General features: G+C 37.5%; 1 protein-coding gene across 3 annotated transcripts in view; it reads left to right on the top strand.

Moving 5' to 3' along the window:
* Positions 1-13,331, top strand: part of LOC131432398 (soluble guanylate cyclase 88E) — a 214,699-nt gene that overhangs the window by 177,164 nt on the left and 24,204 nt on the right. For all 3 annotated transcript variants that reach the window (XM_058598638.1, XM_058598639.1, XM_058598637.1), the window contains exons 3-5: positions 17-432; positions 12,556-12,837; positions 13,036-13,241. In XM_058598638.1, coding sequence (XP_058454621.1) covers positions 265-432; positions 12,556-12,837; positions 13,036-13,241 — 656 coding nt within the window. In that variant the 5' untranslated portion in view covers positions 17-264. The remainder of the gene's footprint in view (positions 1-16; positions 433-12,555; positions 12,838-13,035; positions 13,242-13,331) is intronic.

Here is a 13,331-nt window from a genome sequence, read left to right as displayed (position 1 = left end):
TTCCGGTTTCTTCCAGCCCAGCGTGACTTCCCGCGTCGTGAGCAGCGATTGACTGATTGACTAACTGCATCAAACCCGGCAAGTGCAACACTTCCTCGCGGCTGGCCCCTGTCTCTGTTCGAGACGGTGGCCTGCAGTGGAGGTCACAGCAATCATTACCGACAACGACGGGGACGACGACGACGACGCCACCATCACTGACCACGCGTCTGCTGTTACCACTTTCACAGCCCTCTTCGTTACCGTGCTGGAACGAGGGCAGCTATGTACGGACTGCTGTTGGAAAATCTGTCCGAGTATGTGAAAAGCGTTTACGGTGAGGACAAGTGGGAAGACATCCGTCGACAGACCGGAATCGCGTCGCCTTCGTTTAGTGTGCATGATGACTACGATGAGGATCTGCTCAATCAGCTGGCATCGAAGGCACAGGAGGTGAGTACAATCGTGTTGATAGATTTTTCCGGTCATTCTGGCTTATCGACGAATGCTCGCTTATTGTCATTCACACTAATTAAATTACTGTTGGGAAAACGGTGATTTCACCTTGTCTATTTGCAGCAAATCCCAATCACCGTCGAATTTTTTTTCTTCTAGATTGAATACTGTGACACAAAGCTGTTGCTTTTATTATCTCTCTCCGTAGCTCTTCTGAGGGGTAATAACAAGTAATTATTTTTTATACGAGTATGATAAAACCACACAAAATTAGCTGGTAGAACATCATCCGATAGCTTTTGGTGGGTTTTGTCTCATGATTAATCTACCATCAATAGATGTCAAACAAGAACATTCATGATATCATCATATGAAATCAAATAGTGAGACTTGCACGTATTCGTTCGTAAACAACATAGTCTTGCTTCAATCTGAGCCTTGATCAAATCATTTTATTCTCTTCTTATTATCCGATTTGCACCAATGATGACTTTTTGGTATTTCTATGAATGGTTTAAATATTGAGTAATCCTTTGAACATTAAAAGAAATTGCTATCATTATCTATTATCTATATATATATATATATATATATATATATATATATATATATATATATATATATATATATATATATATATATATATATATATATATATATATATATATATATATATATATATATATATATATATATATATATATATATATATATATATATATATATATATATAAAAATGGATGTATACAAACTTACATCCGTAACGCCATAACTTCGGAACTACTGAACCGATTCGCACCAAACTTGGCACAGGTATTTCTTGCATTTCAGAGATGGTTTATGGAGTGTTGTTATAGGGGAGGGAGCGTAGCAAGTGTCATAAACAAGGGGGGGTCATGGAAAAATTCATATAACTTGACAAGAATCGATACGTTTTGAAAGCCATAGAAACATTTTGCATACCTCAGATAAGACTATACTGGGGGTAGATGTAGCAAGCGCCTTTGAAAAGGGGGGTGTAATTGATTAAAACGGCATAACTCCGAAACTGCTAAACGGATTGCTACCAAACTTGGCACAGATACTTCTTGCTCTTCTGAGAAGGTCATAAGGGTATTTTAGTGGAGGAAGGAGCGTTGTAAGTGTCATTAACAGGGGGGGGTCATGCAAAAATTTGTCTGATTTGATACTTTACCATAAAAACATTTTTCATATACTAGATATGATTTATGAGGGGTGGATGTTGCAAGTGCTTTAAAAAGGGGGGGGGGGGTGCAATGTTTAAAACGGCATAACTCCAAAATTACTGAATTGATTGCTATCGAACTTGGCACATGTACTTCTAGCTCTTCAGATATAGTCATAATTTTATTGTTATTGGAGAGGGAGCATAGAAAGTGTCATTAACAAGGAGGGGTCATGAAAAAATCATATAACTTGACGAAAATCGATGTTTTTGAAGATCTTAGAAACGTTAGATACCTCGCATACCTTAGATATGATTATATGGGGTATGGATGTAGCAAGTGTCTTTAAAAAGGGGGTGTAATGTTTGCCACGGCATAACTCCGAAACTACTGAAAGGATTGCTATCACACTTGGCACAGATGTTTTTTGCTCTTCAGAGATAGTTGTAAGGGTATTTTAATGGGGGAGAGAACGTAGCAAGTGTCCTCAACAGCGGTCATGAAAAAAATTATTTAATTTGACGAGAATCGATACTTTTTGAAGACCATAGATACTTTTTGCGCAACTTAGATATGATTATAAGGGTATTCGTGTGGGGTGGACGTAGTTCGTGCCTCTAAAAAGGAGGATGTAATGTTTGTAACGCAAAACTCTGTAACTACTGAACGGGTAGGTATCAAATTTGGCACAGATTCTTCTTGCTTTTTAGAGATGATCATTAGGATATTTTCAGGGGAGAGATTGTGCAGCAAGTGTCCTTAACAAGAAAGGAGGGGGTCAATGACAAAATTTATATAATTTTAAGAGAATCGACATTTAGACTAGAAGGAGGGGTTTTTGAAAATAAATTTTCATCTCAATTTTTTTTGTAAAATAAGAGAGTTTGGCACATGTACCAAATATGGGAATCGATATTTTTTGAAAAGCACAGATACTTTCTACACTACTCAGGGTAATCATGGACGAGATCTGTTGTAAGTTCACTGACCAAAAAAAATTAAATCAAAATAGATTATGAGGTTATTTTGAGGGTGCGGGAGTGTAGCAAAAGCCCCGAACATGAAAAGTGTAAGGAGAAATTGATCGGGTTTTACGAAAAATCGGTACTACTTCACGAGTACAGCATATTTCTAGCAACTAAGTGAGGTTCACAAAAATATTCACAAGAGGGAGGGGGAATAAGTATTCTCAACATTGGTTTGAATTGACGAAATCATACAATCAATGTGCATTTTTTATGTAAATTGAAAAAACTTTCGACTCAAGGTGATGGATAAAAATTTAACAATATTTGTATTAACTGAATCGTTATTCTATAGGTTTTCTTCACCGATTAACGACCAAAATGGTTAAAGCCGGGGTAAAATAAATTATATAAAAAAGTTACTCTACAGTACGAAATTAGTTATGATGTTAAACAGCCTTTCGTTACAAAAAAAATCATTATCAGATGAAAATTTTGAACAAATACGTGATGAAAAACTTTGATCAATTTCGTGGAAATAATGATGTCATAAAAAACTTTATAAAGAGGAGGGAGTAGCAACAGAAGTACGTAACAAGAACATATACATATAAAACTCGGAGATTGCCAAGAAGGTGTTTATAGAAAGAAAGGTGTTTTAAATGTTTCTAACAAAAGGGTTCAAACATAAAACTGACCCAATTTGTCGAGAATACCATGAACATTGTTATTATTGTGAGATCTGAGATGGGACACTGATCATTCGTAATCTGAACATGAATGGAGTATTGTTCAATCGGGTTGTCGTGTAAGTTGTGTTTCATTGCAATCAGACTATCAATGAGGAGAAAATATTCTAGAATTTTCGGCCTTGCCTTCACGAAACATTTCCGAGCAACGCCGGGTAAATCAGCTAGTATATCTATAATGAATAGTGTTAACTAGAATTACAAAAAAAAAAAATAGATCCCCACTTCAGTTACCTTTTTGCGTTATATTTGGGTTCTAAACACGGAAAATATATTTGAAGAATGCATATTTTCTCTTCGATTTTTGAAAGAAACCAAGTGATTGTTTATGCATAACATACAGAATAAAACAGTGCTTTGATTGCATAAATCATCCTTAAGAAAACGAAGTGGGTTCACTATTATATGCACTTCCGGCACCGGAACCCGAGAACCGGTATATTCAAAGTCGGATCATACGGCCACCAACTAACATGACACACAAACTCTTCTAAATTACGATTTGAATGTTTGTTGCATCCGAAAATATTTGAAGTGACGGTGTACAAAATTGAACACACTTTACCCTATAATTCCGGAACCGGAAGTCGGATCCGGATGAAATTCAGGAATTCCGTATGGGACCGGGAGACCTTTCATTTGAATCTAAGTTTGTGGAAATCGGTCAAACCATCGCTGAGAAAAGTGAATGAGATCTATTTTGGTATATATGACCACTATTTCTGGTACTTCCGGAACCGGATACCGGGAACCAGGATAGCCGGAATCGGTTTGTTTAGTTGCCTACTGATAATAACTATCGATTTGTGTAGTTTTGAGACCAGTTTTGGAATTTTTTTACGTTTTTTTTTCGCCGCTTTAAGTGACGGGTTACAATATAGAACACACTTTACCCTATAACTCCGAAACCGGAAGTCAGATCCAGATGAAACTCAGGAATTCCGTATGGGACCGGAAGACCTTTCATTTGAATCTAAGTTTGTGGAAATCGGTCAAACCATCAGTGAGAAAAGTGAGTGAGATCCATTTTGGTATATATGACCTCTATTTCCGGTACTTCCGGAACCGGATACCGGGAACCAGGATAGCCGGAATCGGTTTGTTTAGTTGCCTACTGATAATGACTATCGATTTGTGTAGTTTTGAGACCAGTTTAGAAAATTTTTTACGTATATTGTTTCGCCGGTTTAAGTGTATTGTATTGTACACCGAATATTGAACACACTTTTCCCTATAACTCCGGAACCGAAAGTCGGATCAGGATGAAATTCAGGGATTTCGTATGGGACCACGAGACCTTTCATTTGAATCTAAGTTTGTCAACATCGGTCAAGCCATCTCCGAGAAAACTTAGTGAGATTATTTGACACATACGCACACACACACACACACACACACACAGACATTGCTCAACTCGATTAACTGAGTCGAATGGTATATGACACTTGGTCCTCCGGGCCAATTTTCACTAGTCGGGTTTTCAAGTGATTGCATAACCTTTCTATATGAGAAAGGCAAAAAATACAAAACTATGAGTTTGAAAAAAATATTGGCATTTCTGGAGGAGCGGCTCATATTATTACACTCTTAGTTGTGCACTAACATTTTAGCCACTAAATTAGCAACAACTATAAACCAGACAAGAGAAAGGAGTTTCTCAAAAGTCTTCGGTTGTCACTGAAAGGGAGAAGTCAGGCTATCCTGAATCAACGTTGTCCTCTGAAGTGAATACGTCTTACTTTATTATGGGGCGTCTTTTCGAAATTCCTGAATTCAGTTCTGTGTGTGCCCCACTGCCCGATCAACATATCGTATGTAAATTATTTATCTTTTTGATACTTGTTAGAAAATTTTGATATTACAACTACTAACGAGTCCAGACTTATATCAGCACTTGCCACGAAAACATCTTTTTGTCGTAAACTTGTAACGGCTTGTTGGTCGGGTGTCTGGCAGCGGTTTACAGAAAATAAAATGTTTCAATGTGTTTTGGTTATACATGTAAATAACTTTAGTTCAGGACCCAGGGAGGTGTTAACTCAATCGAATTCCGATTACCTATTTAGTATACAGAGCAAACCGTAATCCGAGGTCACCGTTTCATTTACCAGCCCCACCTCAATAAAATGTTTGCATCAAATGGATTCAAACATAACAGAAAGACTTTTGATCCCTGACAAATAGTATAAATTTTCAGATCTTGCCGATTCTCCAGTTTGCATCCAACGTCCTATTTCTTATTATTTTATCGTATCAAAATATTCAGTCTTTGGTACCTGCCAAATACACTCTTGGTACATAGTATTGCACACATCTGCATATTTTTCCTATGGACGCTCGTACATAAAACACTAATAATAAGAATAGAAAAATTGTGTATACCCAACAGTTACTGTTACTCATAGGACGTATTTTGCGTTATACGTCGAACTTTTGGAGGATGATATGAAAATGATAATTTATGGATAATGCAAGGAATTTCACAGACACAGTTTTTTTTATGAAATCAAGTTGAAAAAAGACTGGACTTGATCCATTTGAAGGATTTAAAAATTTTTCTGCATTTTATAGGAGTTATTACATACAAACCAATTCGCACCCTCCCAGCAACTAACGCAGAAGGTGATAGAACCTACAATATTATCAGCAAAAGAAATCGTGGTAATACCGGCAGAGGAAATTAAGCTTTGATTTTGTGAGGGATATTACCAAACCGTTCAGAATACTGGATGACAACTTTGAGCAGCTTTTTTTTTATTCAATAATAATATATTTAAAGGCACACTGCTAAAGCTCTAAGATGCCAAGGGTATTTTCTAATCTTGATTAACGACTAACTTGAAACTAGGGTATTATCATTAGCGTAGTGACGTGTTCCGGTCGCAATGGTCGATTCTGGCAGATTCAGCCTGCAGCTGGCGATCGTCAATGGTCGGTGGATTGAATATAATACGAGTGTCTTCCAGATTACGAATGCCTAAATGTTTGGCTGAAAAGTTTTTTACCGTGTTAAATCAACCTCTTTATACGATTTCTCTCCGTTTGCCGGTCTATCCAAAACTAGGCGCACTTTCCTCAGGTACTTTTTCCATTGCCGTATGAGGTATGATTTTTCCCGCTAACGGATGAGTATTCCGACTTTGTTTGCATTATTTTCATTGTGGTTAGGATGTTTCGTTCTGTTGACCTAGAGGACCATTCAACGGGAAATATCATTGAAACACATTTTCTCTTTGCTTGAAAACAACTTTATTTCTTTTTGGTGATTTATTCGGAATTCGTCGACAAGAGAAGACCATTTGATGAAGAGAAATCCATTTTAAGACTTTCTTCTCTTTACAATAACAAATTCAAAAACGAATAAAGATAAAGTTTGTTAATAGTTTCGAATATGGTTATTAACCCAGAAAAGTGCAGGTCGACTGAAAAGATGGGGCTCGAAATCAGAACATGCACATTCTTCCATTCTTCCGACATTCTTCCAACAAATACTTGTCTGTTGCAGTAATTACTTACCTGAATGTTACTTAATGCGAACCGTAAAATAAGTAAATTTTTAAGAGTAGATAAATCAATAAGGAGTGTATCAAAAAGTAGTTAGCAACATTGATTATTGAATAAAAAAGCGAAAAAAAAACATATTTTGACATCAGTTTTCGATATATTGTAGAAAATTTACATTTTTATGCATTTCACTGATTATATTGAAGAAAATCCTAGTTTCTGTGAAACGCTCACACTTTGGACTTGATATTCTTCATTAAATTCTGCACAGTTACTTTTGTGACTTTCCTGGTGGCAGCTGTCCAGTTTTTTTTAACTCCTGCATGTTTTGGGACACTGTACCTTCCTTTCGAAAGTGCCGCTTGACAATTGCCCAATACCTTTCAATTGGTCGAAGATCCAGGCAGTTCGGTGGGTTGATGTCCTTTTACACGAATTGTACATTATTTTTTGACAACCACTGTAGAACGGAGTTGGCGTAGTGGGCTGAAACCAAATCCGGCCAGAAGAGAGGAGGAGCCTTATGCTTTCTGTACAGTGGCAGCATTCTCTTCTTCAAACATTCTTCCTCGTACACGTTGGCGTTAATTGCGCCCTTCGTGGAGAAAATCGACGACCGCAAACCACAGGTACAAATTGCTTGCCAGACCAACACCTTCTGCTCAAACTTTTCCATCCCGATTTCGTATAATATTGCGGACTGGGCAGCGCTCGAAAGTCTTCCTTGGCGTAGGTTTCGTCGTCGATCAGGATGCATCCATCTTTATTCTGTAGAATCCGGTTAAACAGTTTTCGCGCTCTTGTTTAGGCCTGAACTTGCTGTACCACACGGAACCACCCGCGATCCCATTTCAATCAGTATATTAGTTGATTTTCTGAATTCGATTGGTTAAAATTTGGTACAACTAATCGATTGTTGTTTTAACTAAACTGTCATTTTTGTTTTTCGATTAGCAGAAACGATGGTTGAAACAACTAATTCAACTGTTTGAAAAAAATGCTGTCAATTAGTGAGGACACATACCTTTCAATTTCAACAAATATTTTAGTTGAAATAACTGGTGTTGTTATTGAAACAAAATTCTGTTTGTTGAAAAATAAATCGGTTTTATTTGTTTGTTTGTTTTGAGATCATTAAAGATCTAAATTCTAAAAAATACTTCTGATTCGATCGGAAATGATTGATGTGGAAAAACGTTTTTAATCAGCAAAAGTGCCCGGAGGGGCGAGTAAATTAGCGAAATTATTAAATTTACCTAAAATGATGCCTTCAAACGGTTGAACTAAAGTTATGCACTGATAATTTTAGTCAATTTATATGAGCTTGGGTGCATCAACCGCTGGGAATTGGAATTTTGCGACGGCAATTCAAACGCGCCATTCAATCGCAACGCGTTCTGTGCGTTTGAAACCCTTCGCTCCTGTTACTTTTATAAATTAAATTCATGTCAAAAAGCGTTTTACTGCTAATGCATGAACATCATCATCGGTAACAAACAGCTGGAAGTAAAACAGTCTGCTGGAAGTAAATAATGATCGAATTTGAAGCATAAAATTTTTGCGCATACCTGAAAGATTACGAGATGATCATGCATTAACATTTTCTAATTTGTCACCAAATCATTTTCATCTCAAACAAGGTTAACTTTATCATAACACCGCTGTTAGATAAACACTTGTTATCATAATTTTTTCAAATCGAATGAACACAATTTCACCAAACGTTTTAACCATCGATGTTGTTTTCATTGACATTTTGAAGCGACGCGAACAGATTTCAACTAAAAAAGTTGTTAATTTTGCATTGTGATTATTGTTTTGCTTTCAACTGTCTCCGGCATTTGACAGCATTCAAAACAACATATTTTTCAACTACTTGAATATATGCAAATCAAAAACCATTTTGGTTGATTCAAAAAGAAATTAGTTAAATCAACTATCGCAAAAATCAAAAACTGCGATATCGCAATTTTATGATCGAAGGGTTCTCCGTGCAGGGACTTTTTCGGCACCTTCTCTTTCTTGTACGTTTTCAGGGAGTTCCGAACTTTGATCCGCTAAATCATCCCGATGCTGGTGTTGAACTGTTTGGCTAAATCCCGCGTCGACGCCGATGGGTTTGCCCTCATGTACTCAACCACTTTTAAGTTCCGGCCGGGCTAGCTGGGACCTGTTTTCCTACCTGATCGGGGCAAATCCTTCATGGAAAGGGTCTTACCGAATTTCTCGATAATATTTTTGACACTGCACGGAGAACCCTACGATCATAAAATTGCGATATCGCAGTTTTTGATTTTTGCGATAGTTGATTTAACTAATTTCTTTTTGATTCAACCAAAATGGTTTTTGATTTGCATATATTCAAGTAGTTGAAAAATATGTTGTTTTGAATGCTGTCAAATGCCGGAGACAGTTGAAAGCAAAACAATAATCGCAATGCAAAATCAACAACTTTTTTAGTTGAAATCTGTTCGCGTCGCTTCAAAATGTCAATGAAAACAACATCGATGGTTAAAGCGTTTGGTGAAATTGTGTTCATTCGATTTGAGAAATTTACGATAACAAGTGTTTATCTAACAGCGGTGTTGTGATAAAGTTAACCTTGTTTGACATGAAAAAGATTTGGTGACAAATTAGAAAATGTTAATGAATGATCATCTCGTAATCTCATCGCATCTTTCAGGTATGCGCAACAATTTTATGCTTCAAATTCGATCATTATTTACTTCCAGTAGACTGTTTTACTTCCAGCTGTTTGATACCGATGATGATGTTCTTGCATTAGAAATAAAACGCTTTTTGACATGAATTTATAAAAAAAGTAACAGGAGCGAAGGGTTTCAAACGCACAGAACGCGCTGCGATTGAATGGCGCGTTTGAATTGCCGTCGCAAAATTCCAATTCCCAGAGGTTGATGCACCCAAGCTCATATAAATTGACTAAAATTATCAGTGCATAACTTTAGTTCAACCGTTTGAAGGCATCATTCTAGGTAAATTTAATAATTTCGCTAATTTACTCGCCCCTCCGGGCACTTTTGCTGATTAAAAACGTTTTTCTACATCAATCATTTCCGATCGAATCAGAAGTATTTTTTTTAGAACTTAGATCTTTACTGATCTCAAAACAAGCAAACAAATAAAACCGATTTATTTTTCAACTAACAGAATTTTGTTTCAATAACAACACCAGTTATTTCAACTAAAATATTTGTTGAAATTGAAAGGTATGTGTCCTCACTAATTGACAGCATTTTTTTCAAACAGTTGAATTAGTTGTTTCAACCATCGTTTCTGCTAATCGAAAAACAAAAATGACAGTTTAGTTAAAACAACAATCGATTAGTTGTACCAAATTTTAACCAATCGAATTCAGAAAATCAACTAATATTCTGGTTGAAATGGGATCGCGGATGGTTCCGTGTGGTGTGGTGCACTATTACCCGTTTTGCAATTTCATTGTACGTGACACCACTTTCCGAGCACCAAGTGTGCAGAATTTTCTTTCGCGTTTCCGGATCAATTCGACTCAGCATTGAAACGATAAACCGTACCGAAACCAATCGATTGCGCAGCTGTTATTGACATGTAAACAAACATGTCACCGCAAAACACGCTGCAAAAAATTAAGCCATTTCAGAGTAATAACTGTTTGAATGTTGTTAACTACTTATCGATACACTCCTTAATACACTTTCTTGCGAACATAACAGTTAATTATAGGGTAAGTTCTGCAGTTTCTGTTCGATAGATTTATCTTAAGGGTAAGGAGAGGACAGTTGCCATCACTGGGAGTACGATGCGGTACCTAAGTGTTGCCCTCAAAAAATTCTAATTTTGATGTGTATCAGAAAACTATAATAAACTCAAATAATTTATCGAAACAATTATTTTGAGTGATAATGCATAGCCGGCAGCTGTGGCCGGCTGTCCGGATTTTCACAAGTTTCGATATAAATTTCGTATTTTAGTTGGAATCACATTATAATACAAAACGCGATAAAATTGCAATTTTTGTGATATGCAAAAATACATACCCCTTTTTTAAAAATCAGTCGTGAGTCGGATTGACCTCTCCATCGGTTCAAAACTTATGGTTTGCCATACTGAAGCCATGTGCAAATCCAAATCGGAGAAGGTCGAGTCTGATGATCTGCTAAGTATTTCTGGAATTGCTCTATTGGTACAATAGTCATACTAGAATATCACCTGAGCCAAGATATCTGAACGTTGTAGAAACTTGTAAATTGACCGGTTTTATTGTAGATCCTTCATATTTTAGAGGGATCGCATTGGAAGGTTGATCAAGCAAGGCCAAGCATTAAGGCATTCGAAATAGTTTCTCAAAGTTGCCATTCGATACATCGATCCGATTGCTATTATACCTCAAAAATCGACGGCGGCGAAGCAGTTTATTTTCTCATGTTTGCAGTATCATTTTTTTTGCAGATAATATTAATCAAAGAATGTCTCCGATGCTCCTACGTAATAATTTTCAGATAATTTTTCTCAATTTCCTCACTCTTTCAGAACTTCTTTTGCAAAATTCGGGCTCGGAAACTATATGACCAGGTGCTGACCAAGTTCGACGGGTGCCTTCTGATCGACGATGAAACCTATGTCAAGGCTGACTTCGGGCAAATCCCAGGTCAAAAATTTTACTTGGCAACGACTCGGGGAGATGTTCCAGCCAAATTTAAATTTTTGGTATAGTTCCGACGTCATTGTTTTATTTGTAACGAAAACTTTTGTTTTTTTTTTGCCACAGCTGCAAATGTGGTCATTTTGAATTGTACCGCAATAGATAATTTCTTTGAATTTGAATTTGGGTCATTTTGAATTATACCGCAATAGATAATTTCTTTCTTGTGTTTTCCTTGTAATTATTATAACATTTGATGGTGAAGCCTGTACAATTAACTGTTAAATCGATTCAGATTTGCATTACATCACTCATGTCATCATAACCCTATAGTTTATAAGAGTAAAACTAAAAATTTTTATTATTAAATCAATCTGCGACTGACCCTATCATCTGATGTACTTCAGAATGAATGTACGGTTATAAATAGAACTCGACTGAACCACGATGGCGGCAAAGCTTTTACCAAGTAGGTCATGACGTACGTTGTGGTATAAAAATATTTGCATTTTCCATTACGCATAATGCAGAATGGCGGTTTTCCACCGACGTGCGTAGCGTACCGTTTAAACCCAATGGACTCGATGACCTTTGATAATGTAACAAGACGGTTTCCTTAATTTGATTCTTTTCTCAACCATTCCGTAGGTCTGTTTCTGCAAGTTTTTAGATTACTCAAATCTCCTGTGACTTGGTTCCTCCCAAATCGCCTACTGTTCTCTTTAAATGTCATAGCGATGAAACGTCGAGCTTTCTCGGCCACGTTGAGCACCGACTGTTTCAGTGCACGAGCCACGAGGTCTTATTAAATTTCAATCAACAGTCAGTCACGTGTAGCAATTCTTAATTATCCAAATGCTGTTAGCTTTTTCTACACTTTGTAAATTTTGAAAGTGAGAAAGAAGGTTCACGGTCATTACCATAATTTGCCAACTCAGTTAATACTTTATGGTGGTACTGGTTTTTATCCACGCATTAACTCAAAACCCCGTGAATAAGAAAACGCCTAATTAGGCGTTTTATGGAAGGCTGCTCATTAAAGCAATTTTCGTTCCGTATTGTTCCTATTCCAGATACTGGGGGTGTCCGAACGTGACTTCATGGATCAGATGGGAGTGTATTTCGTGAATTTCGTCAGCCAGTACGGTTATGACCGGGTCCTGTCGGTGCTGGGCCGTCACATGCGTGACTTCCTGAATGGGTTGGATAATTTGCACGAGTATCTCAAGTTTTCCTACCCGCTGATGCGTGCGCCCAGTTTCATCTGCGAGAACGAAACGCGTCACGGGCTAACGCTTCACTATCGTACCAGGCGCAAAGGATTCGTCTACTACACAATGGGCCAAATTAGAGAGGTAAAGCATGACCGGACCGTTCTAACATTTTACTATCGCGGTAGCCTGAAGCCGTTTGTCGTTGCTTCGACGCTAACGCCTGCTTGCCTTGTGGCGGCAATAAGCTTTTATAGTCCCCAGTTATGTTTCCACCATTTAGTGTTGGTCTTTTTTCTTTGCTTTAGTTGTTTACACGCTTTTTTATCGTCTCGTCAACAGGTGGCACGGCATTTCTACCACAAGGAAATGACAATTTCTTTGATCAAGTCGGATTTACTAGGGGAAACCAACCACTACACCTTTCAGCTCACGTTCGACAACCGAGCCTTCTCGCTGGCAACACTGGCAATGACGCGGGAGGAAAAACATCTGCCCATCAGTGCTTCGGTGCTGTTCGAGATTTTTCCGTTTTGCATTGTTTTCGGGTGAGTCCTGCCGTGCGCGGTAGCAGGGTAATTGATTAAATTAGCGTAACCGACCCGTTATCATTAACCGGAGTGGAAAATCGGATTAGA

The sequence above is a fragment of the Malaya genurostris genome, chromosome 2 (genome assembly GCF_030247185.1).
Source record: "Malaya genurostris strain Urasoe2022 chromosome 2, Malgen_1.1, whole genome shotgun sequence".
Classification (NCBI taxonomy): domain Eukaryota; kingdom Metazoa; phylum Arthropoda; class Insecta; order Diptera; family Culicidae; genus Malaya; species Malaya genurostris.
The sequence above is the reverse complement of the archived record's forward strand: the minus strand, read 5'-3'. Positions and strand labels throughout refer to the sequence as shown.